Source organism: Hipposideros armiger, unplaced genomic scaffold (assembly GCF_001890085.2).
Source record: "Hipposideros armiger isolate ML-2016 unplaced genomic scaffold, ASM189008v1 scaffold_147, whole genome shotgun sequence".
In the NCBI taxonomy this organism is placed as follows: Eukaryota; Metazoa; Chordata; class Mammalia; order Chiroptera; family Hipposideridae; genus Hipposideros; species Hipposideros armiger.
The window spans coordinates 394,158-419,509 of record NW_017731497.1 but is presented as its reverse complement, the minus strand read 5'-3'; the positions used below and the strand labels follow the sequence as shown (position 1 = coordinate 419,509).

At 40.3% G+C, this 25,352-nt stretch overlaps 1 protein-coding gene across 1 annotated transcript in view; it reads left to right on the top strand.

Annotated features, from left to right (window-relative positions):
- Positions 1 to 25,352, top strand: part of RORA (RAR related orphan receptor A) — a 753,832-nt gene that overhangs the window by 566,247 nt on the left and 162,233 nt on the right. The window contains exon 2 of the mRNA XM_019650786.1: positions 18,793 to 18,822. Within this exon, the coding sequence (XP_019506331.1) occupies positions 18,793 to 18,822 (30 nt within the window). The remainder of the gene's footprint in view (positions 1 to 18,792; positions 18,823 to 25,352) is intronic.

Genomic DNA, 25,352 nt, shown 5'->3' with positions numbered 1-25,352 from the left:
ATAGATAAATATTGTGGAATGAATGAACAAATGAATGAATTCTCACAGTTATAAGGGCAGAGGAGAAATAATAGATTGGTGAGTTCTAAATACTTTGCCCGCTTTTCCCCTGAATGAGAGAAACTGAACGTCCAATTAGGAGTTTCTCTGTGAGGCCCTGTGTGTTAGTGACGCCAGCTCATTTCCTCCGTGAAATTTCTCCTAACTTCTTCAATCCCCTCTCATCCTTGGTGCTTCTTTTCTGAGCCTCTCTTCAGAAACTTGTGAAGCATTCTGTTACATGTCGTGGAACTTACGGGAAGATAAGGTGCTCACATAGAGCTGCAAATTTCTTGAAGGCATTCACTTTTAATTCATTCACCAAATACTCGAGAGATTTTCCAAGGAGCTTCTATGTGCCAAGCACAATGACATGGATTGAGGATCCAGATATAAGATATTATCCCTGTACTTAATTGGAAGGAGTGATGTTTTTTATCTTTGGGAGAGAGGATAGCAGGGAAAAGAGTAATGCATGGGGGACGGGGTGTATGGACAGATACTAAACAAAAATAACCCAGCTTGATAGCTATGAGAATGGTAAGCACAGAGAAGACAACTTTGAGGGAATTTAGAAAAGGTGTCCCTTCCCAAGGGTGGATGCAGACACACCCCTGGGCACATGGGTGGTAAATGAAATGTCCCCACCCATCCCTTCCCCGGTGCCCTTAAGCTGTGACGAAGCTGCACAGCAGACCACAGCAGGCCACATGAAGGGTGCAACGGGACCAGACAACCAACACAGCCTGGGTATGATGACAAAGTGAAGCCTACACTGAGCCTTGAAGGATAAGTGGGGATGAGCCCAGGCAGAGCATTCCTGGCAGAGGAAACAGAAGACCAAAAAGCTCAAAAGTCTGTAAGAACGCAGAGCACTTGGGAAGCAGTAAAGGCTAAGAAACCAGTTGCCTTTCTTCAGCATTATCCTGGGAAAAGGTTTCTTGCTGGTGAAATACATCAGCAAAAAGATTCCTGCCTTTTTTTTTTATTTTCTTATTTTGTGTACTGGGCTGTTCTTTTCCCCTCACGGAGTAGAAGATGGCACGACTATCCTGAGTTCCCACATGCTTAAAGAGTGAGTTGTAGTTGTAAGTATTCCTTGGATGCCTGTTCCCTAGGAGTGGAATGAAAGATTTCCCTTATATATCAGCACCTTGGCTCTGCTCTCTCCAGTTTCTGCAAAGCTAAAGATCCCAGGGATTGGGGCTGTGGTTAAACAGGATCAAGGTCAACCACGCTGCTCCCTTTCTCTTACCCAAGGCTTTACCTCCCCTTAAGGAATGCACTGCTGCCAAAAATCACGTCCAGCAATACCTCCTTGCTGGCAATTGTCCTAGTAAAGGGAAGTAATAAGGAGGGGTTGTTAACAGTTTAGACACTTTGGAATAGAGTGGTAAATGGTTATTCAAATCCCTTTTGATGGCCACTGGGCACACTCTTCTCCCCAGGCTCTAGTTTTTTCATAAAATATGTGCTTCCCCAGCTCCTACCTCCCCTACTCTCTCCGTCTGTTTCTCCAAATGAGCACGATTCCTATATCTGGGCAGGGCAGCCCACTCTGCAAGGCCCTTCCTGTCTCTTAGACCTCCCTGGCTTTCCTCATAGACAAAAAGCAGAGCAGCTCATGGAACAGCATCAGGAGTGTCCCATCATGTTCTATGTGTGTACTTTATGTGAAATCAGTGAAAGGAGCCCCTTAGCTTCTAGAATATAATTCTAATCTAAACAAACTCGGGTAAATAGCACACGGGACCTTATTTATAGAAGCAGCTCTATATGAAAAACTATTGGTTAAGTATTAAATTGTCACCAGTAGTTTTCATTGCAGGCAAATACTAACCATACTAAGGATAAAAGTGAAACTTTCTATTATGCCAATGATCTGTTAGAGAAAGTATTAAGGATTGGTGCTACAGCGCTATGCTTCTATTATAATCCCAATTTACAAAGCAATCAAGAAGCATGCCCAGGTCTACTCAGTGAAAACAAATTTAACAAATGGATGCTCCAAATCTTAATGTTGGCTTTATTTTCTAAAGAAGGGGTGAGTTAACTCAAATTCTATACATGAAGTTTTGGAGCTAGAATTTGGCTGCAAGCCTTTTGATATTCCTGGCTTTTTTTCTGGCATGACAGACACACTGACATACCTCACTTGGGAGGAGAACAAAGAAAGACATAAGACAGTTAATATATTGTTTGGACTCAGATTTTAAGAAGTGGAGTGGAATAATTGATCTACAAACTAAGCAAAAGAAAGAAAAAGAAAAAAGTATATCTAGATAAATTCTATTTGAATTTTTAACTATACAAGATAAAAATCATAAAAATAACTTAAAATACAAGTGAATATGTTTTTAGAACAAAGTATGGGCATACAAGCAAAGGCAGAAATCATAAATAAAAGACCAAGTAGATTTAATCCTACCCTCTGAAATTTTTTTTTTTTAAGATTTTTTTTTTATTGGGGAATTAGAGGAGGGGAATAGCGTTGGGGAATCGTGGAAGGGGAACAGACAGGTTTCTGTCCTTTTGTTCTTCAGTCTAGTTGTGGAGGACGTTGCTTCACTGGCCCATGTTGGTGTTACCATTGCACTTTTCCCAGCTGAGACAGTCGCTCAGCGGCCATTGGACGGCTGCTCACGGGGGCTCACAGCAGCTCACAAAAGCGCACGCCAGCTGCCAGCCAGCCCCACTGCAGCCTATGCTGTTGCCAGCGTCTCAAGGCAGCCCACCTCCAGGTTGAGCTGTTATTCAGCATCTTAGCTGTAGAGGGCGCAGTGTCACTGGCCCGCAGGTGGGATCCAAACTGGGGCCCTGCTGCCCAGAGCTGGTGTCCCAAGCCAACTCCTAACCAACACGACATTCAGCTGGCCCTGAAATATTTTAATTTATATATGAAAACAACGTTTTTAAATTTTAGAAAGAAAAAAGCAACATATGATTAACTTTACAGACTTAGTATAAATTGTTAAGTGAAAGACTAATACCACAATACAAAAATTAGCAGAGATTATGAACAATTAACAAAATTGGCAATTAACGAAAGAGGAAATACAAAAGTGAGCAAATTTTTTTTTAATCTCATAAGTAAACAACATGTAAATTAAAAGAAGATACTTTTTTAGTGAATTCAGCATCAGGATTTATTTTTCATGATAATATTCAGTGTTGGTGAGGATACACACTACAGGAATTATAAATTGATAAACACTTTATACAGGGCACTTTAATGATATATATTCAATTCTTTTAAAAAGTTAAACTTTCAAGAATGTAAACTTCTTTAAAAAAATGAGTAATGCCAACATAGATATATGTAACAGGGATATTTATGGTAGAGTTACTTTTACTAACTAAAAAATGGAAATGACATAAAGGGCTATGATTATCAATAAGTGGTGGAATTAATGGGAATTTTAATTCTATGATTATTTTTTTGTAATTTGCTTAGATGTTCTATAGTAAATATGGATTATTTCCAATTTTAAAAATAATGATGTTATCTTTAAAAAGGTACTGAAATGATTTCCCAGTGGCATGTCAGACAGGGGCAGGCAGTGGGAATGGTCCGCCTCTGGGGAAAGGCATATTTTATCACTGACATTGCTGAGAATTGTCAGCCCATGGTAATAATCAAAAGCAAAACCAGCCTTTAGTCAGGCTCTTGACTGTTTTTAAAATTATTATTGTTTAAATTATTGCACACTGAGCAACTGCTCCCATGGCCTTCTCCCCTCCTTGATACATGACTGTGACCGCTGACGTTTCTGGAAAGAAAGAGGAAGGGGAAATACCTCAATTTAAGCATCGAGCATGTAAAAAATCACTTGAAATCCCTACTTTATACCCGTTTCGACAATAAAAGGCATAATCACTTCAGGACTACAAACGCTGCAGCGTTTTTCGAGCTTACCCAGGTGATCGTACGTCAGGAGTGGCATGGCACCGTTTTCACTTTGTAGGCTTTTATATTCTGCATGTGTGTGGAATCCCACAGGAGCCTCGTTTGTCCTATCACACGGCAACTTCACAAGTGCGAGTTGTTGGCTGACTGAGAGGTATAACTCCGCATTTCTATCCCGGAGGAGCTGTGAATGAGATACCATATAATATGAATGGATATCCCCCTAGGCACCCTATAAATTTATTATAAAGCACTGGATTTTGCAATAACAAAATAACTTATGAAATTTGAGGAAAGTGTAAAAATGAGAAATTTATGTCTCTTCAGGGTCACCCTAGACCACAGATTCTACTGAGTAACAGGCCTGATTTCATTAACACCAGAGCAGACCTTATCTCATTCAGAGAAGGCAGAAATACTGCAGTGCAAGTGGCTCTGAAGTTTCCAGTGTTTGGGAGCAGGAAAGCAGCCATGATTCAACCAATGTTTCTGGAAGGAAATAGCAAATGTGGACAACTCTGTATGTAGTTTGAGATAATAAGAACGGCTGGTTAGACGATGCTTTGTTCGCGTTTCACATCCATTTTGTATAAGATCCTTAGAAGGAGCCTATTTGGGTTTTGGGCTGTACTAGGAAGACTGGAGTGGGGGGAGACTTCCTTTGGGCAGGTGTATGGAATGTATAGCATTGACCTTAGGTTTGTGGTTTTCAGGGGAAAAAAACAATATGTTGGGGTTCATGTAGCTCGTTAGATGTTTATTGTCCCAACTTGCTTGGCATTTCGTTATCTTTTAAGGAAGTCATAAGCAGAGGTAAAATTTGTCATACGGTAATTACTCAAAATCCTACAAAAAGCAATTCATACCAGTTGGCATTGTTATTAGTTCATTAGAGCTGAGAAATCTCTGCCCCTATTTATTGTGCTAGCCGGTCAAAAGCGAGGCCACAACGGAAAGCTCCCTTCAGAAATCAGGCCCTCATTTTGGCTCGGGTTAAAAACCCCTTGAGAATCTGAGGACACAGTTTCCCTGTTCCAGTTGCCCACCCTACGTGCAGGTACTATTTATCTACTCTATCAGTTTAATGAGAGGACCATCTCCCACTCATTAAGCTGATTTGAAAAATGATCAGAAGAGTCACGACTGTGTCCTTCGAGACTCTACATGCCTCCAGGGCTGTATCCATTTTAGGAAAACCAGGTCTTTACCTTTGCTCTTGCTTCACCTCAGCATTTTCTTCTGTGGCAGAAATAATACGTTTAGTCATTTTGGAACAACAGTCTAATACATTAATGATTGCAGGCGCTGTTCCTAGAATTTCGGCTCTGCAAACGTTACACGGTGAGTGGGTCAAAGGCAGCAGGCGAGGGTGGTGTCAAGCGCGGATGTTATGAAGCCAGGAGACATTGCAGGGTAAGCGGCAGCATCCCCACATAATTAACATAGATGAGGAATACCTGCCACATCGATTGCCAAACACATATGTGGCGGGGAGAAGGGGCGGGGCGACTGGAAGGGACGGTAAAAGGATAGAAAGTCAGAGAAATGCAGGCCTGTTCCTTAGCTTCTAGAATCAGGGAGCTGTTATATAATCCACACCAGCAGCTTGAGGGGGGTTGCGCCAACAGTTAACTTAATTTTTCCTGGAATGGCCTTTTTTTTTTTTTTTTTTTTCTGAAGTCAGCCCAAGCAGAAAGAAAGTGGAACTCTCATCAATGAATCAAATGTCAGGAGGGGCCAGCCGGGAGGGCTGGCTCCCCCTGGATCCTGTACATATTACTCCACTCCTCCGTGGCTGTACTTTGAGTGCAGGTTAAATGAATTGTTCCCATTAGCAAGCTGATAGGACAGCTCCTTTAGATGAAGGAGACTCTGTACTTTGAATGTCAACGTGAGGAAAAGGTAGCCCTCACAGAAAAGTTGACAGTGCCACTTGTGGCAGTATTTTACTGTCGTGGTTAAAACTATATAAAATGATGACTTAACGATAAGGCTCAGAGCTTTGGCCTAATATATAATAAGACTTCTGTCAGCATAGAAGTGGTGTCAGAGTTCTCTGCAGCTTGGTGGCTTATCTGAGACATGGTGGTCGCAGAAGCAGTACGTGGTGCCAGACTTGCCGTCTGAGGCTGAATCACTCTGACATTGACACTCCTAAGTCGCATTCACTCTGATTAGTCACTTCTGCCTTCATTTGCTGGAACTAAAATCCTGAAAGTCTCCTTGTTTCATCTGTGTACCTTTTATGGCCATATTTAAAGTGCCCTTCAGTAAGTGACACCAAGTATGACTATTGGGGGAAAAAACATTAAAACCAGGAGGATGATGAGTTGGCTGAAAGCTTCCTGATGTCTGAGTTCAAAGGCAGCCATCCTTTACCATGTTGGCATCAGGGGGATGATTTGTTTTATTTATTCTGTTACCTTGGAAACTGAGGCACAGGTTTCATTTGTGCAAATGAAGAGTAACAGAATTAGTTATCTTTATCATATATAATAGCAGCTGTAGGAATTATTTGGAATATTTAGATCATCTATAAGGATCTCTTAAAATGCAAATAAAAAAATAAAGATGTTTGTAGGGGAAAATATAGATGCAGAAAGAGGTCTCTGTCATGTACATTCCTTGATGGACATGGGCACCTGAAAAAAGTCAACTAAGTTTCAAGTGACCAAGGATGAAAAGGCAGTGTGCTAAGGGGTCTGCTAAGATAGCATAGTCTGCGTTCTTTCAGTGCCCCCAAAACACGTCTCGTTCTTGAAGCTCAGGGATGTCAAGAGCGGTGTTTGGGCTTCCCGAGGGAGAAGAGATGACTTCTAGGAACATGAATGGGGCTGCTATAAAATGGATGGCTACCATGGAATTTGGGTCACCTGTTGAGGCTTTAGCTGATGCTCCTACTGTAGCTTTTCCCCCTCAGCACCATGAGTCCAGGGACCATAGCTATCTTATTGGCTGCTATGTCCCTATCACCTAGCAGTGCCTGACATGGGGTAGTGAGAGAACACACCATCATACAGCCAACAAGGGACAGTATATATGGCAAGCCTGATTTTTTTTATACTTGAACAAATTTCACTTTGAGCTGAAAGATCAGATTGTCCATACATTGTTCATTAATGAGATGTTCAAGTAGTTACAAGCTTTCCTTTGGCTCTGGGACTATATTAGTGACAGCTCTGAAATTAAAGGTAACGAAAGCTACCCCACTGGGTAGGGGTTGATTTCCAAATTCATAAAGGCATTAAGAGTGCTGTTTTCGCATTGTGTTTGTGAAAGGATAGAGAGTGGAACCCATGGCTGTGTGTGGCAGAGTTGATCCACTGTGTTCGCATAATGTCATAGGAGTCCAGTCTCTTACCCCGGCAGCTAGGAGTGTCCTCAAGGCTTAGACAAATCCTCTCCAGTCTCTTGTTTCCAAATACGTGAGGTACAACAGAGGGTGCACTTACTTGTACAGTAGTACACCATCTAAACTGCACAAAATGAGAAAAGACAGCCAGAATGTTAAGCTAAGAGAGCCTATTCATGAAAAAGTTAACACTGGTGGAAGGGAGGGGAGAGCACTACAGGATCTTTGAGCCAGGAGACAGCTGTTCATCTCTGATGGATTTTGTTGGATGCCTTTGGCTGTTGGTGTGGGCTTGGGAGGGGCCCTTAAAGGATTCAGCCAGAGGAGGACACGACTGCAACGACCACTGTAAATGCCACTGACTGCTCTGGCCCCACTCTGCCCTACATGGGCCAATTGACCTTGAACGTGACCCTCCATGTTTCTGACACACAGTTTCCTCACTGAAAAATGGCTTAACACTGTCTTCACTACTTAGCCCACAGAGGGAGATAAGGAAACCAGGAGTGGGGTTGAAAATATGCTGTCAACTGTAAAACAGTGAATACATTGTTACAATGGTTAAACTGCAAGTTGCCCTTGAATAATCTTCAAATGAGTTTAAAAATGTAGGACAAAAAAAAAAAGTACTGATGGGGAAATGCTACATCTTGTTTGAATGAGGATCAGATTGCTATTCTGAATGATGAATTGAAATTACCTGCAAATGGGGCTGAACTGCAAGTTAGAAAGAACCATCTGCCTTAAAATAACCACTTGAGAGGAGCCAGGATTTCTCAGGTTCTTGTTTGGGATCATTAACCAAAGGACGTCTGATTCTGTTTCGTTTTCTGTATAGTTGAGGCAGCCTGCTTTTAAGAGTGGCTATTTAATGCCACTAATGGGACTTCTTGCCCAGCCATTAAAAACTTAGGCTGCTGAGAACAAAGGGAACCAAGCAAAAGGTTGTCCGAGAGGGCAGACCCATCAAAACTATAGTAAAACGATGGTGGAGGGCCAGGAAGGGGAAGTTGGGATTTAAAGTCAGGTCTTCGGATTTATGTTTTACTGCCTGCGTCTTTCACATGGCCATACCAAATTCCAGTGCTCTCTCATCAACCAATGAGGTTCTCTATTCCTAAAATGTATCATAGTTGACAAAAATCATGGTTGGAAAGAGTAAGACCTCATTGAAAACAAGAATTTAAGGAGGAAGAATAAAAGATATTAAATATTTCTTTTCATAAGTAAAATAAGATGAATGGCTAACTAAGCATATTCTGAAGGTGTCTACTCTCAAAAGCATGTGGACCTGCTTGTGGAGTGACACTTTCTTCGGCAGGAAATAGCACTGCTGCCTGTTCAAATGCACAGTGAGAATCACTCACACCATTAACGTGAGGGACACTTTTTAAAGTTTTCCAGCCAATAAGGACTTTTTATTATGAAAATTTCAAACATATATACGTACAAAGATAGGCAGCAGTGCAATGAACTCCCATCCACCCAACACCCAAATTGAATACTTTTCAAAATTCTGCCACACTTGCTTCATTTATCCCCTTTCTTGTTGCTGAAACATTTTAAAGCAAATCGCAGACACAGCAATGTTTTATCCCTACATATTTCATATTTTAGTACTCAATTAAATGCCTGCTACACTCACATTCTATATCCCTGTTTTCTTTTCAAGGCCAGTTAAAGGTTTTGTAAATGTTTTTTTTGTTGTTGTTTTCTGGGCCCTCTATGTAGCATAAACTCATTTTCCCTCTCTGTTTTACTCCCATAACATAACCTGAGCAATGTGGTCCAGAAGAGTATGAATCAAGAAATGATGCTGCATTGTTCTATTTTAAAAGAAGGAAACCCAAACTCACATATCAGATCATCATCATCATCATCATCCAAAGATTTAAAATCTAGCGTACACAGATAGAAAACAGAGTGATCTTTAAAAAATAAAAATAAAAAACTAAGTTTGGCAAAGAACGTTTTGCCAGACTGGTATTTCTTAGGCCCCAGCATAATTCAATGGCAGTGGCATCCTGACTTTTATTTTTAAATTACTTTGAGTAGATGGAAGATTGCTAAACCCATGTTAACCTCTAAGCTATCATATCTAAGAACCCTGTATATGGAAATCATTGTTTCCAAAACAGTTTTCTCAGAAATGGGAGAGTTAAACTATCCTGAATTGCCATGTATGAGAAATCGTGCAAGCTCTTCTTCTTGCTATAGCATATGGCTAAGTGGGAATTTTTCTCTACGTTCTTTATTATGCCAGAGCCAATATGAGGTTAACTTTCCAAGCTGGGATACAGCCTTATAGCTTCCATATCACGGATCCGTTAACAAGATCATAAAGATCTTTCTAACAGATGATGCCTACGTGCTCTGCGTGCATTCGGTTCTGGTAATGACCAAATTGATTTTATCAGAAGTGTTTAAAAGCGTCATTTTAACTTTTCTATTGATTGCCTGACCTCTGAGTCAGGGGTTAGTGTGTGTTCACGCCCCTTTCGCTTTTATAGTGGCTTTCAGTTTCTCTTCACCTGTGCACACCTTTCCTTCTGTGTCCCCAGACCGTCTCACTGAGCACTTGCCTCACCACTGATGTTCCCCTCATGTTCTCTGTACATTTCCAGAGGACTAGGCTTTGGGATCACAATCAGTAACTAGATGCATAGCTTTTGGGAGCCATCTTCATTCATTCGTTTGACACATTTTCTTGAGTTCCTACCACGTTCTAGGCACCATGCTAAGCACTAAAAAAAAAAAAAAATGCAGTGGTAATCCAGGAACACAAAGTCCCTAACTTTAACAGTTGTCACTGTTGGAAAGACAACAACGATTTAATAGAATGTCAGAAGACGTCCTGTTGAGAAAAGTAAAGCAAAGTGGAAAGTGGGGAGAAGAGCACTATTCTAGAGAAGCTGGTTGAGGAGCATCCGGGGGAGGGCGACCTTTGAGCAGAAGTCTGAATGGAATAGTGGTGCATATTTTTTAGTCTTTTTCTACACATGTTTGTTTGATTTATTTTTTTTTCTTCTTTCGACAGAAGTAGAATCACACTATGCTTTGGGGCTTTGATTTTTTTTTTCCCCTCTTAGGACAGCTAGAACATCTCTCTATGAAATTAAGTTTTCATTATTTTAACGATGGTCGAGTATTCCATTATGTGGCCATACCGTGGCTTATTTAACTCATCCTATATTGTTGACATTTGGTTTGTTCCTGATATTTTGCTGATAGAATTAATGCTATGATGAAAACCCTGTGTACATCTATAATTATTTTCTAAAGCCTACATTTCTAGTGGTTGAATGACTAGATGAAGGAAGAAGATGTTGTTTCCCTTCTTTTAAAGACAAGGAAACTGAGGCCCAGAAAGATTTTGGCCAAACTCACACAGTTGGCAAGTGACAGAGCTAAGACTGGGATCCAGGTTTCCTGACTCTAAATCTCACATGGGAAAATAGTTTCTCCATCTAATCTAATAGGTGTCATACTTGATAATTTCTGTGAATGTGAAGGAAATACTTTGGTAACTACTGTATTTTCTTGGATTGTCACTCGGCAGCAGTCAATCCAGACAAACTGCCTAAAATTGCCGTTAGAGGAAAATAGAGGGGCTACAAATACATATCTAATGGAAGCTTTCACCTTTCTTCTTCAAGATGATAATAATGTTGACATTTTTAGAAATCCTTTACAGACTCTTGGTATCCTATGTGTTAAGGAATAATTGAAGCCACCTCTCCACTTCTAGATATTTATTTGTTATCCCATTGGATCCTGGGGCTTTTTGTGTTCATCCTGGTTCTGATAGTGGAACTCATTTTCCCCAAATTTAGAATGAAATTGCAATTGTTTCCATTTCAGCAGGTTCCCTCTCCTTTTAAGGTGATTCAGGACATGAGTAAATCCTTAGAATTGTTTCTTCCTTTGCCATAGCTAGTCTACCCCTGTCCTATCCATGTTCTTGCCATGCGTGGCCGACTTTGATTTGGGGGTGGCTGCAGACCAGGTGAGATTTCTTCAGTCATCACCTGCATAGACCTGGTCTGCTGACCAGGATCCATGCTCCATGAGGTTTGATTTAGGTCGTCGACACAAGGGCATAATATATGAAAAGTGTCTGCAGTGCCTGACTTGGTTGGGGCTACAGCTCCATAATCTTTGGGTCATCCTCACTCAACCAGTTCTGGTAGCTTTGAGTTTGGGGATTGCATCCAGGTAAGTCACCTACAGACAATTCAAGTCAGTACCTGCCCCTATTAGTGACAAGATAAACAATTTCATAAGTACATACAGGAAAGCATTTTTTAGAAAAGTGTGATAAGAGCTGCTGATTTCTACCAGAGTTGAACTATTCACTTACAGGATAAAACACTTAATTCCAGAAGGCTAAGTTGGAAGTGTTGATGGTTGTCATTTCATATCCCTGCTCAGAGCTCCAAAATCAAACTTCAGTCAAGCGACTAATATCTAATGGGTACCTCCATTTTCAATATAGAGATTCGATGAAAGGAAATCAATTAGAAAGAACAAGGTTTCACATTATTCTTGCTTCCATTAGTACTAATCATGCATTTGGCACCAGCAAGCCCTAAGAGGAGAAATTACCCTTCTTTGGTATGCATTGAATAGTAATCTCTAAGAGTTAAGTTGAGTTTCAAAATTTCTTTCCAATATAAACTGATGGCCTCTTTATGTTGCCTTTGCTGGGGGACCAGGAATAAGGTTTTGTCCTTGGAACTGTTTTGTCAAAGATAAAGGCAGAACTTGAAAGAGGATATAGCTCTGGCCTGCTTGTCCAAAATTAAAAGATATTTCTGGGCACAAATGTCAGCAAATATGACCCAGAGATGGAGGGCAATAACTCACAAAATTTTTTAATTAAAAAAAAAACAGAAAAAAATACCTCTTATCGATGCCCATCACCATTTTTCAAACTAAAGTGGAATTTGTTCATGTCATGAAAAGCACCTTGATTGGTAAAAGAGCTGAAATATTTTTACTGAAACAGCTCAACCTGGGCTCAAATCTAACATAAAAGATACCTCACATTAAAGTATTATTTATCTTCATAATTAGTATTTCTAAATGATTTTCAAAGGCTTTTTATGCAATTACAAAATGTTTGATTGTCGTAACATTGCTAATGCTTTGATGCCTTCAGCGTGTTGTCCTTGGTCCCTGCAACCCTGGCACATAATTTATTTCTCTTTTGAGTGAACTCTAAGCATTAGTGTCCATTAAGAATTTTTGAAACAAAGTCCAGAGATTACTTGGAGCACTTTCAGTAATATGTACTGATTATCATTAATAGCTCTTTTGTCCTAGACAAGGACGTTGTTTTGTAACATCATTTTGTTTGGTGAAGCCCTCCTCAACTGGGTTCCTGCTCCGCCTCCTTCATAGACTCTCTCCTTGGGGATGTGAACAGAGGGAGCAAGCTCATGGGACAGCTCAGGGTTGGGGGCAGGGGGACACAGAGCCAGCACAAAGCAATGTGTTTTTCCCTTATGAAGCAATCGTTAGCCATCCCCCCAGACACACACACACCACCACCAACACCACCAACAACAAAAAGCCTAAATACTGGACCTTGTTTCTTAGCTAGTGTTCATGCGCTCCATTTAAACTGCTGTTTTAACTCTTAGCCCTTTACAATGATGAAGTCAAACAAAAGTAGTGGAGGGAGCGACAACATTTGCACGATGCTTTTTGATAATATGACAGGAAGACGGTTAAATGTTCCAGATTTTATTTTGAAAGTTCTGACTGAGCTCTCAAACGCTAATTTACCAGATTATCCACCTGTTTAACAACATTGCCCTAATGGGCATGCTTGCTTTCCCCCAACCCCACGTGCCTACCCCTTACCCCCTACCCCCTTCCGCCTCCCCCACACACACACGGAGGTTCTCTCTCTGTTTATCCAGTGCAAAATGTCTGTGATTAGAAATCTTTAGTAGCAGAGAGGCTAGGTGTCTACAGGGACACTACGTTAGGTGTCCTCCATGAGTTCTCTTATTAAAGTCTATAAAGCTAGCACAGAGAATTTTATCTCCATTTAATGGATCAAAAAATGAAGGCTCAGAGAGGTTAAGCCATTTGCCCAAGACCTCACGGCTTGACCCATGGGCATCATATTTGACTCCAGCATCTTGCGAGCAGGGAGAATAAGGCTTGTGAAGGCCTTCCGAGGGGGAGCCCTCCTTTTCTAGAAATTAAACTAAGAGTCCATGTGTGGGGCTAGTGTAGACTCAGGGCTAGTTGGCCAATTAAAGATTTTGTTAATTATAATTTAGCACGTCTCCTGCTCCCGGCCAGACAAAATCACTTGAAATATGGAAACATTGGCATATTTAAAAACAAAAACAAGAAAAAAAGAAAAACTTCATTCCACGTTATTTTAGGTAGTCTTTGTTGTGTTTGTTTTTCTTTTTGTATTTGATGTAACACAGAACTTATTTATATGTTGAAAATATGTCTGTCTCAACAATTATTTCACTGTGAAAGAAGACAAGAGAGGGCACACCGGCAGAAGGACATCTCTGTAGCTAGGGACTTGTTCAGAAAGCAGGGCCCCTGGAAATGCTGGTTTAGCAATTGGCATGTCTGAGGAAGAGGAAAGATGCCATTTCTTACCCTTCCCCCGCCCTCCAAAACAAGTTAAAATAAACTTGGTACCCAGACGATTGCCTAGAAACCAAGAGACAATAAGTCCATCAAGGAAGTTAATTGGACCAATATTTGGCACTGATTGGAAATATCAAATTACATTCCTAAAATTCTCTCCTCTGTGATAACTATAACTCCGAAACTACTGATAACCGTGACAGTGATAAATTTGTGGTATTTTCATGACATTTCCTTTGCTGTACTTTGAAGCATGGTTGACTAAATAGAGTCAGGCAATCTTGCTGCATTAGAAGCCCTACCTTGGGTACAATATGTATTTATGGAGACATTTCCTCTTAGCTTTAAGGGTATTAATTGGCAATTTAAAACTGCTGTCATATTGTTAGTTAGAAATTAAAGCATTACCTGGAAATGTTTCTCTCTCTCTCTCTCTCTCTCTCTCTCTCTCTCTCTCTATATATATATATATATATATATATATATATATATATATGGTCTGGGTGAAATATAAGGAGTCTTGCAACTTTATCAAAAGGTATCATTTTTCTCTAGCCCAGATAATTTTAAAATATCACCCAAAAGAAGTGTATCTTTTACTTATATAACCTTTTGTGGGTACTGCCTTCTTTCTTCTTTGGATTTAAAGGCAAAAAGGAAAAAGTTTCAGGTGGTTACCTTTGATTGTGAGCTACATTAGATTTTGTACAGCGAGAAATAGATCTGGCAGCCTGTTGCTTAGAAAGAGGTTTGGTTTGATAGCTAGAAAGCAGGGCAAGGAGCCACTGATCAATGAACTAGAAGGGAAATTAAGGATCATGGAATTCAACTACCTCGTTCCACAGGTGAGAAAACTGAGGCCCAGAGAAGTTAAGTGACTTGCCCAAATCATCCAGAAGTTCACTTTTGGCTCAGGACTTTGCGTTTAGAAAGTTGGTCCCACCCTATCACTCTCCCACAACTCCATGGAGCCCCAGTCTCTGCAGAGAACATTACTCTGTTCCGTGGCCTGTTTGCAAATCTCGGGGGAAGGATCTTGGTGTCCTTCCCAGGCACTTGGAAGTGAATCAAAACCTTCACAACAGCTGGACTTGGCATGACACCCTTTGGTGGTTCTGATCAAAGTCCTTCGCCCATGCTAGTCAGCAGCCACTTGGCCCACTTGCCAGTGGGCATGTAGCTTCCCTTGATTTCAGTGAGTAAAGACTCCAGTGGAGTTCAGGGTCCAGAATAGAGCACGCTTACTTTTAGGAACTTGGTTCTCTGCCTCATGCTCGCCTCCATCGAATATGAATTTTGAAGTCAGAGCATTGGTTTCAAAACCAGAGTCCTGGTTTTGAGTCAGTGTGAAACCCAGAGACATCATGAGTCGCGAGGGCTGATATTTCAGTAGAACATTCTAATTCAACTGTTAAAATAAGCCTGTCTGGGCTGTCTGCCCTTTGTCAATGCATAATTAACATTTATATCCCTTCCTAGTTTGTAAAGCTCTTTACACATCTTTATTTCATTTTAATTTTCACAACACTCTTCTGAGTATTATTATGATTATAATATGTATAATATACTGCTTTGAAATTGTAAAGAATAGGAAATTCAGGCCCAGAGAGGTTAAATAACTTGCTCAAGGTCTCTCAGTCAAGAGGCCAGAGAGTGGATGGGCTAAGAATACAAACTCAGGTAGCTTCACTCCAAACACGGTTATCTTAAGAGCTGCCTTTTAAAAGCTTACTTTTTTTCTACTCCTGGGTAGAATTAGAGCTATTTGCCTCCTAAATACTCATTAACTTTTTTCTTTAGAAAACCCAGTTCTCAAAAAAATTCTTGATTCAGAGCTGGTACTGCTGCTGGTAACTTGAGGTTTGGGTAAAGTCTCGCCCCTTCCACTTAAGGATCTGGGCAATGTATGACAGCTGCAGTCCATGAAGGGTGAGTTCTATGGTGAGACAGACAGGAAGCTTGCAACTCTGGGAAAATGAGGAGCCAGAGAAAAGGGAAGACTCACCCCACCCCATTTAAGGGTGAAGAAATGGCCGCTGGTCACAAACAGGGCACACAGGCCTCTCTGTTTGACTGTCTCTCTCAGCCAAGCCCTGGTGGGGCTTCGTGGTTTAGACAGGCTGGGGGACAGGGCCCTGTAGGTTAGAATATTTACAGAGCTGACTGCTAAGTGGTATGCTCCAGGGAGTAAATCTTTTTTTTTGTTTGTTTTGTTTTTGGGTTTTTTTGAATATTTACTCTTTCGAGAGGCACTATCTGTACCAAGGTTTTCAAAATACGTTCCATGGATACGCTTCCGGTCAGATATTAACTTATCACAGAAACTTTTTTGTGTGATAATTAAAACCTTCCCTGAGCCTCAGTGGACCCATCTGTGAAATGAGAAGCATGTTCTTGTGTTTTTTTTGTGTTTTTTCTTTTCCATTTCTATGGAGCCAGTACTATGAAGCACTGGAGCTTCTATAGAGAAGGGAGTGACGCACATTCAAGTTGTTAGTGTGATCACAATTGTGATTTTTGGGGAGAGGAGAAGGAAGGGAATGCCAATACATTTTCTGACCGTTCCATTAAATTTGTCTTGTGTGTGTTCACATTGTTTTCAATAGTTTTCTTATTGTAGGGAAATAGAATTTTGTCTTCATAATGGCTATGAAGTAAAAAATAAAAATAAATATTATGCACAGTCCTGTCTCCATAATTGGGAGTTGTAATATACTTTTTAAAAAATATATTGCTTTCATGAGAGGGGAGGTTGGATTTTAATCCTTTCTTCAGAAAAATGTGTTTATCCACTGATTGGTATAGTTGTCATTGTATATAATAGATACAATTTACATTATATTTGTATAGGTTAGGGTTGCCAGATAAAATCGAGGCCGCCCGTTAAATTTGAACTTCAGATAAACAACAAATTGGTATCTGAAGTTTAAATTTAACTGGACATCCTGTTTTTTATCTACTAAATCTGGCCACTCTAATCAAGGTGTATCCCCCAGTCATTTCTATCCATCACTCATCGGCAGTGAAACAAAACTGAGGGACTGAGTTTGTGCTGGTGCTGAAGCCGTGCTTTCTCCTAGAGATGGGTCTGAGGAGTCTTAGCTCCGTGCTGCTGCGATCTAAAGAATCAAGCAGCTTTCCTGGAAAGATTTTCAAAATCTATTATCAATGTAATCATCATGAAAATATTTGATGAGAACACTGCATCACGCTGTATAATAAATTTAAGGAGAAAAGTCAAAGCAGTGGTATTTTCATCAGGCCTTTGGATGTCAGGAGAAAATAGTTCCACACTCAGCGAATATAGATAGGTCTGTTTCGGGCTGTGTTAAATCCAATTGTGTGCAGGTTCTGAATAATCAGGAGTGACAGCATAAGCACTTTCTCTTCAAAGTGATTTTACAGAAGGCATTATTTCCTAAGGAAAGTACACATAGAGCTCTCATAATGCTGAAAGAGCACTAATGTATCAATTTATTGGTGCTGGTGTCATGAGCTGGAGTTGCAAATTGTGTTCAGATTTTAAACTTGACTCACTGTTGCTGTTGTGGGAAGTTCCCTTCCCATGATCCAGTTTGTTTCAAAAAATTCTGGAATGCTTTTTGAGTTCCCATGTGAGAGAGCCTTCAAGGCTCTTTGCAGAAGGTTCTAACTTCACTTTGTGAAGCCAACTCAAACACGATGAAAAACAATAGTTTAGTTTTCCTCAATAAAAAGGGGGGGGAAGAAATTTTTGAGTTGGGCTATGTAATTTCAGCTTCCCTAAATAAGTCCTTTGGAAAGTTGTGGGGGGAACAAGTGTGTGATTTTGGTCTTGGCACACAACTTTGGAACTCACTTTTTTTAAAATGTCTACCATGGATTTTCATAGCAGATTTCTTCCCTGTGCGATATGTTCCATAGCTAAGTAATAGGTCTGATGGGGGTGCCAAATTTTTCAACAACTTTTACTTTCCAGAGGAGGGTTAAATGGTGCTCTTAATAACTTGAAAGAAAAAAAAATGTCAAGGTTTACCACAATTCTCAGTCACAGGCTAAAAGTTTTCAAGCGTTTTATGACTTGGAGCCTATTTGGTCTCAAGAATATCCCCCAAGAAGAAGGAAGCAGAAAGAGTTCAAAATGGAGTGCCTCTGAAAGAGAGAGAGTAGTTTGCTCTGCAGCATGCGTTCCTGTTATCTTTATGTGGTCTTGTGTGCCGAATGTTGCTTAGTTTCATTTGTCACCTACTCTCTGTAAATCATCTTGGAAACGTCAAGGGTGCTGACTCACGGATCCCTCATGTTTTCATATGGTCTGTGTTCCTTTTGATGCCATTTACAGAGAAGTAGCAGTCATTCCCCTTTTGACCTTAACGAGTAGGGACTGATAGGTATATTTTGTGGATGTATTTTCCCTCGCCATTGAAAGGTATACTTCATGCGAGCAGGAAGAGCCATCTTCATTAAAAAGTAAACACAGAGTCAATGGCCATAGCAAATTAATTACTCTGTTGCTCAGCTGACTCTTGTCTGAGTAGGTTGGCATCACTCTCTCGTGCCTTAAATCTTTCCCACTCTGCCTATAAACATGATCACCTCCCCTATTTAAAATAATAAATAAGAGCCTTCACTCACCCTGTTTAATGACTATGCGTGCTACTTCTTTTTACCACAGAACCTCTTAAACCAGTAGGTGATGCTCACTGTCCCCATCATTTGTAGTTGCATTACTCTGGGGTAGGTCCAGAGCTGCGACCATGTAAGAGTAAGGCTATTCCTGCTTTTATGTCGCCATCTGAACACAATGCGTTTGTGAATCCACTGAATGATGTACAAGAAGCACACACGTGACGCTTTCTTACCTTTGTCATTATTTCTTCTCTTCTAGGCATCTCAGTTACGAAGAAGACACATACATGTAAGTAATGCATTTTTTTTCTTGTCCCAAGTTTTCTCAAGAGTCGGAATTCGCATATGTCTGGCTGCTGTGACCCTTCAAGTATAAACTAATGTTTCAGCTGTGATCCATGGTCAACAGAGGTCATACTTTTCTACCTGTAGTGGTCGGAAGTGGTACATTTCCACCTGTTTGTACTGAGTCTGTGTTATAGAGAGTCTAGCCATATTCTGATGAATTCTAGTGATTTAAGCTATTAGGCTATAGAAAAATCATAAAATCTAGCCAGGAGGATCATTTAATAACTTACTGATCACCCCTATTCTGGATCCTTCTTGGAAGAGTTGGTATGTTTCTAGGAAACATCACCTTGATTTTGTTTAAACTTTGGTCTCCTTTTCCTCACCACTAGTTCTTGATTTAGGTCATCTTGTACTTGTGTCTGTGGAGTTGAGATACCGACTGGGAATATAGGCGCCGTTGTGCGACCATGAGTGTGGCCTCAAGGGCCCTGGTTAATGGCATCGGTGGTTTGATGTGGAAATGTGTGCTGGATTTACACTCTGTATTCATCCCCACTTCTCAGGTTCAACTGCTTTCATCAGTTGCCTTCATTCGAACTGTACCATTAGTTTACAAACTCACGTCAATGTAAAGTGTTGTGATTTGCAATCTGAGCAGTGATGTTTGACTGTGCTTTGAACCTCAGGGTGAAACTAATACGTCATTGATACAGGCAGTCAACTTTCACTGTACTTGACCAGCATATTTAGACTTTGATTTAATAGTGTCATTAGGATTAGATACCTATTGTAGACCACAGGTATGTGCTACCTATGAGATGTGTTTGGGCATCCTTCTAAGGCAAGCAGTGGAGATAATTATGGCACAATTTAGGGTGGACAAAGATGTGTCCCCAAATTTCTCCTAATTACACTTTCAAAATTTTTCATTTCATGTGACATATTTGGGTGAGAAATATCTGTGTAACATCAAAGCAGTTTATCTTGTGCCTCAGTTGATTCTTGAAACCTGCTCTTGGGTTTGTCTGTCTGTCTATCCGTATTTGTAGCAAACAGAAAAAGCAAAAACAAACAAACAAACAAAAAATGAAAAACAAACAAACACCAAATTTGGTGGTTGCCTGACTTTTAGGGCCCAGTCTTGCATTCTCTCCACATGGCTCTCCCATGGGCTTCAATGGAATGTTTGTCTGAGGAAAGATGTAAAGGTCAGGCCTGTGATGGACACATGGTCAGGTCAGCACCTCCACCTTTCAACGCACAGTTCCAGTTGGCTGTCCATCCATCAGGGTAGTCTGTGGCCCTTATCTTTTTGGGGGTTGTTTTGTCATCGTCGTTGTTGTTGTTCTTGCTGTTGTCGGTGCATAATTGAGCTCATGATGACTAAGAGATTGACAGTACAGGAGACTGAAGTCCTCTGTATATCCGCAGGGCAGGCATGGTACAGAGCGCTTCCTTGCACAGCCTTGCCCATGAGCTCGTCCCTGGCCTGGAGGGACCCACTCTAGAGGTGGTAAGTAATTCAGTCTTTCTGCTAGCTCAGTCCTGGGCCTCTCCCGAACAGGAGTGGATGATTGTGCCTACTGTTTATGGCAGATTGGGGTATGGACTCCTGGCCACCTGGCAATATACAGAAAGCCACTAACTATTTGCATTATGACTTGGCTCTTGGATATGTGGACAAAACCACTAGTTCAATTCCACTGGGTACTCTTTGTATCCAATGAGACAGAGACCATAGATGTCAGTTAATATGTGGACTGCCCACCCATAAGGACCTTCAAGGAATTGTCATCCCTGAGAATAATTTCATTCGTCTATTACAGAAACAATAACCTGTGGTTGGATTTCAATTCATGAAAGGATTTAGGTGACAGCCTGAGAATAGTGACTGGTGAGGAAAAATTGAATTTCCACTAAGAGGCAATATAATCAGGTTGGCCTTGCAACAAAGGCTTAACTAACTGCATCAGCTATATACCTGCTTTAAAACAGAATCGAGATATAGCCCAAGTGGGCGTAATTTGATTGCCTTTCTAACGAAGAAAATGAGCAGGGAAATTCGTATGCATGCAGCATTAAGTAAATGTAGAAAGACTTAAAATAAAGCTCCCTTCATGTAACACAAATATTAAATTGACAGAAAGATTTAGATCAGAAATCATCTTGGTTTCATTTTTTTGGTTGATGTTCACTTTCATGATTTACTTTCAAAATAAAATGGCCCAATCAAGTTGGGAAGGATAGCACCTGCATAGACAGTTGACACAAAATTTTGCACAAGCCAAGAAGAAATTGATTTGTCCAAGCTGCGTGTTACTGAAAGTCTTATGCCACTAAAATGTGGAGATTGTTTTTGTCACCAAACTGAGCAGACAGCTCATCATATTTCTGATCTTAGCATCTCTACAAGGCCCACAACTTGTGAGGAGGAAGAAAATCAGCCGATTCTTTCTCTATTAACAGCAATACGAATGACTTCTTTCGCATCTGTCGGATTTTTCTTGAACACTGAACTGTCCTAACTTGCTTATAAGTTTTCTTCAGATGTTAAACTCTAGCTCCTCTTAAATCATCCCAACATCTGTTCTTCAAAAAGTTTCACTATCAGTGAAGTGTATGAATTCATTTTTGTACTGTCTCACGACTTCCATTTTTAGCCAGGGTTCTGGAAACCTTGGTCAAGGCTTGACTACATAATCATCGACAGCCAAAGTCACCCCACATTAGCACTTTCAATCTGGGTTTCCTAACTGCCCTCGCAGAGAGATTGTTCAACTTACAAATTAACATGTATAGTGGCAGAATATATTATCAGAGCAGAGTGTCAGCTCATCGGTCAGATGTGCGAGAACTACAAATGAACCTGAATAGTTGTGACAGCTGATAATATTTTAGGCCACCTTGTTATCTGGAAAGCATAGGTATTGCATCTCTAATATATATATATATATATATATATATATATATATATATATATATATATATATACATACACACACACACACACACACACACACTCTCTCTCTCACACATTTAGCTTCAGAGGAATCCGCAAGCATGGTCTTTGGAGAGCTCAGAGTCTCCTGAGTTCCTGAGAAGTAAACAAACACCTTCGTGTTTGTCATTAACTTTGACCCAGGGGAAAGGCAAAGCTTTGGGGCTTCTAGTACAAAGTCATCATGACCACATTGGTCAAGGAATTCTTGTATTTTTTATGTTCTTCAATTGTTGATAGGAAATGTTGCTGTTGGTTTTGGGTGTGTGAACATAAAAGGGAGTTTTTACGTTGGGGGATATGGACATACTAGAGAACTTTTACACTGTGGTATACTTTTGGTGGTAATTAGATAGCACCTGTATTTGGTTGGACACATTCAAGATTGCTTTTGCTTTGGTGTTTCACAAGTTTGTTCTGATCTCTTTCCTGCTGAAATAGCACCATGTGGATAAGTATCTTTTTCTTGGAACCAGCTGCTGTCTTGGTTTTTATTATTTGCCAAGGACAACGGGCTGTTTGCTCCTGACTTCTTAATCTAATTCCACTTGGATAGTTTTGCATTCACTAAAATGTTAGAATATGACAAATGTGGAGGTGAAAAAGTGAAAAATGCAGTAGCTCTTAGCTCCTTCCAGCTACTGGGAAGTTTAACATCATAGAGGCATAACCTTAGGGATTATGTAAGCCGGCCACCACATCACAGACCCAAAAGATACCTGGTCGGCCCCTGGATTGCTTCCAGAGGCAACATACCACTGTCTCTTCCTTCTGTTCTCATCCTTGTTTATATTCCTTATTCTTCCTGTTTAAATCTGTTCTGCATGCTTCCTTCCAACTCAGAAACAGGCACTTACAAGCATGCAAAAACTACAGGTTGCTCAGTAAGCAGCCAGAAAAATGTGTCAGTTTATCCAATTTAACTTTTCTCCAATAGATTACACAATGAAATATGCTTCTGAACCCTCCAAAATATTTTAATTTTCACACAGATTGCCATTAAAAGGTAATTTAGTACATTTCCAAATGTTTGGCTGCAGCAGGCTAACACTTCAAATATAAAATTAAAGCACTATATTATTTATAAAGAGATTTATTTCTCAATAGTAAAACTATTTGAGAAGAAATCAGAATAGTTCTTGGAGAAATAATCCTTCGTATCTGTAAAAAGTGTTTATTGCAATCATTTAAAGTGGAATAGGTTAATGCATTCACTTTTCACCCCTAGAGACTTGGGTTTGAATTTGACTTAGAGAAAATTAGTTTTGAGGCCTCAATCTCCTCTTCTTAGGCAGTTGTTGATATCACAAAACCAACCCAACAGTTTGTCACGACTGTTGCCGTTTACGAGGAGGTCCAAGAACTAGAGTAACCTTATTTTATCATATTCTTTTCCTTTCCTTGAGGCCATTCCTTTTGATTGTAGACTCTTAGCAACCCCAAACTTGGGGCTCACCCATATTATTTTTACAATCCAGGAAAACTCAGGAACCATTCTTGGCAAAGCTAATGGAAGGTGCTTTGGTTATATAGTTAATAGGTTGCTGTGACAACCCATGTGACTCATGGCATGACTCACAGCAATTATAATTTCAGTTGCTGGCGGGGTTTCATTAGGACAGACCTGAGAAGAAGCCACACCGAAGTTCTTTCAGTAGACTTGCATCCAGATCCCGTGTACCCATTGACAAACACTCGGGAAAGGGGATAACCTCGTGCTCATAAAGTAGCCCGAGGATTCATTCTTAGCTTGCAAAGACCATTGGCCATCCCAGACATTAAGCTTGCTGAAGATGGGATGTAACCACAATACATGTGCTGGCCTCTTAGAGAGCTCACCAATGGACAACCATTTATTGAAGACCTACTGTGTGCAGACAGGTTTTTTGCCCTCAAGGAACTTAATGGACTAAGTGGAAGATGGGGACTTGGGGGAAAGGGGGACACTTAGTCACAGAAAACAATCTGAAACACAAATGCCAACTGTGTGAGTCTTCTTCCCAGAAGATTCAGCTCACAACCGGAACACAGACTCAACTGTGGAAGTGTAGGAGAGGAGAAAAGAATTAGAGAGACCATAAGGGATTCTGATTCTGGGATCCAAGCATACAGTAGCAAAGGGAAAGGGGAAGATTTAACCCTGAGTGCTAAAAATGATCCCTCCTGCTCCTCTCCATTCATTCCCATCCAGAGTAATACCTCTTTGATCCCTTCAAGGTCAACCAGTCCAAGGAAGTAAAAAAGTCCCTGTACTGTCTGGAAACATTTTGCCTTGTTTAGGCTCGGCCTGGGCAACGAGAACCAAGCCCTCCTGAGTTTAACATGATTTCTCTGCCTCATCGTAATAGGATATAAATGGACTATGCTTGGTCCTGCTAGTCAGTTCTGCCAAGGGAGAAGATTTGCATAGTATTCAAACCCACAGTTTATGGTGAGGATCTGTGAATTCCATTTTTTTTTTAAAGAGAATTTTGAGCTAAGTGTTTCCATCACAGCATCCAGTTGATTCAAGTTTCCTCTGTTAGTAAACCTCCGATTCATGCATTGAACTTGGACAAAAAAAAGTATTTGTGTTCCCATTTCATAACAAGGGTTCAAAAGGGTGTATTGAGATGATGAATGGCGCTTTAAAATCCATGATTACTAGTAGGGAGAAAACAAAAGCACCTAGCTTACCAGGTACTGGTGTATACTTGATAGATTTATTTTTATGTACTTAAGAAAACTCATATACATATATTTTATCTTTTATATTCAGTGAAACGCCTTTAAAGAATGGCTGGGTGTCTAATCTTCGCAGGCATTATGTTTAGCGCTTTATATGCATTGTCTCATTTAATCTTCCCATCAGCTCCATGACCTTTGTACTCCTTGTGCCCCTATTTTAGATGAGAAAATTTACCTGAGAGATCAGTAACTTACAGAAGTGAAAAAATTTACCAACTCATCCAGCTGAGCCAGGACTCAAAGTAGATTGACTCCCTGCATGCTGATAAGTGCCGTCCTGTGATCTCCAATTCAACATTAAGCAATAGCTCTGGAGCCCTTACTAAGTGCTTGATGCTTTGCTGAGCACGTTATCAGTGTTCATTTATTTCATCTTTACCACAGTCTTGTGAGGTAGGCCATTGCTACTATCCCCACTCTACAGATGAAAACTGAGGCCCAGCGTCCTACAACTAGCTAGTAGGAGGCAGCGCCAGGATTTAAAGCCAACCCACAGCGCCCAAAAGCTTCTACAAGGAAGAACGTTATTCCATAAAGTGGTCCTTCCATTCTAAAATATAGGAAGAAAGCCAAGTGTAACTCGGTCATTCCTATAATTGACTCACATTTTCTTTCACCTCACAACTATTTTACCTATAAAGGCTTCTAAGCTTGGCAAACCAACTAGTTATAAGAAAGGGGGAGGTTATTCCCACTATATGAAAACACTTATTTAAACACGGTCTACTAGAAACCATACAGTCTTCTTACTTTAAAATAATCATTATTTATCTTTTTTTTTTTTTTTTTTTTTTTTTTTTTTT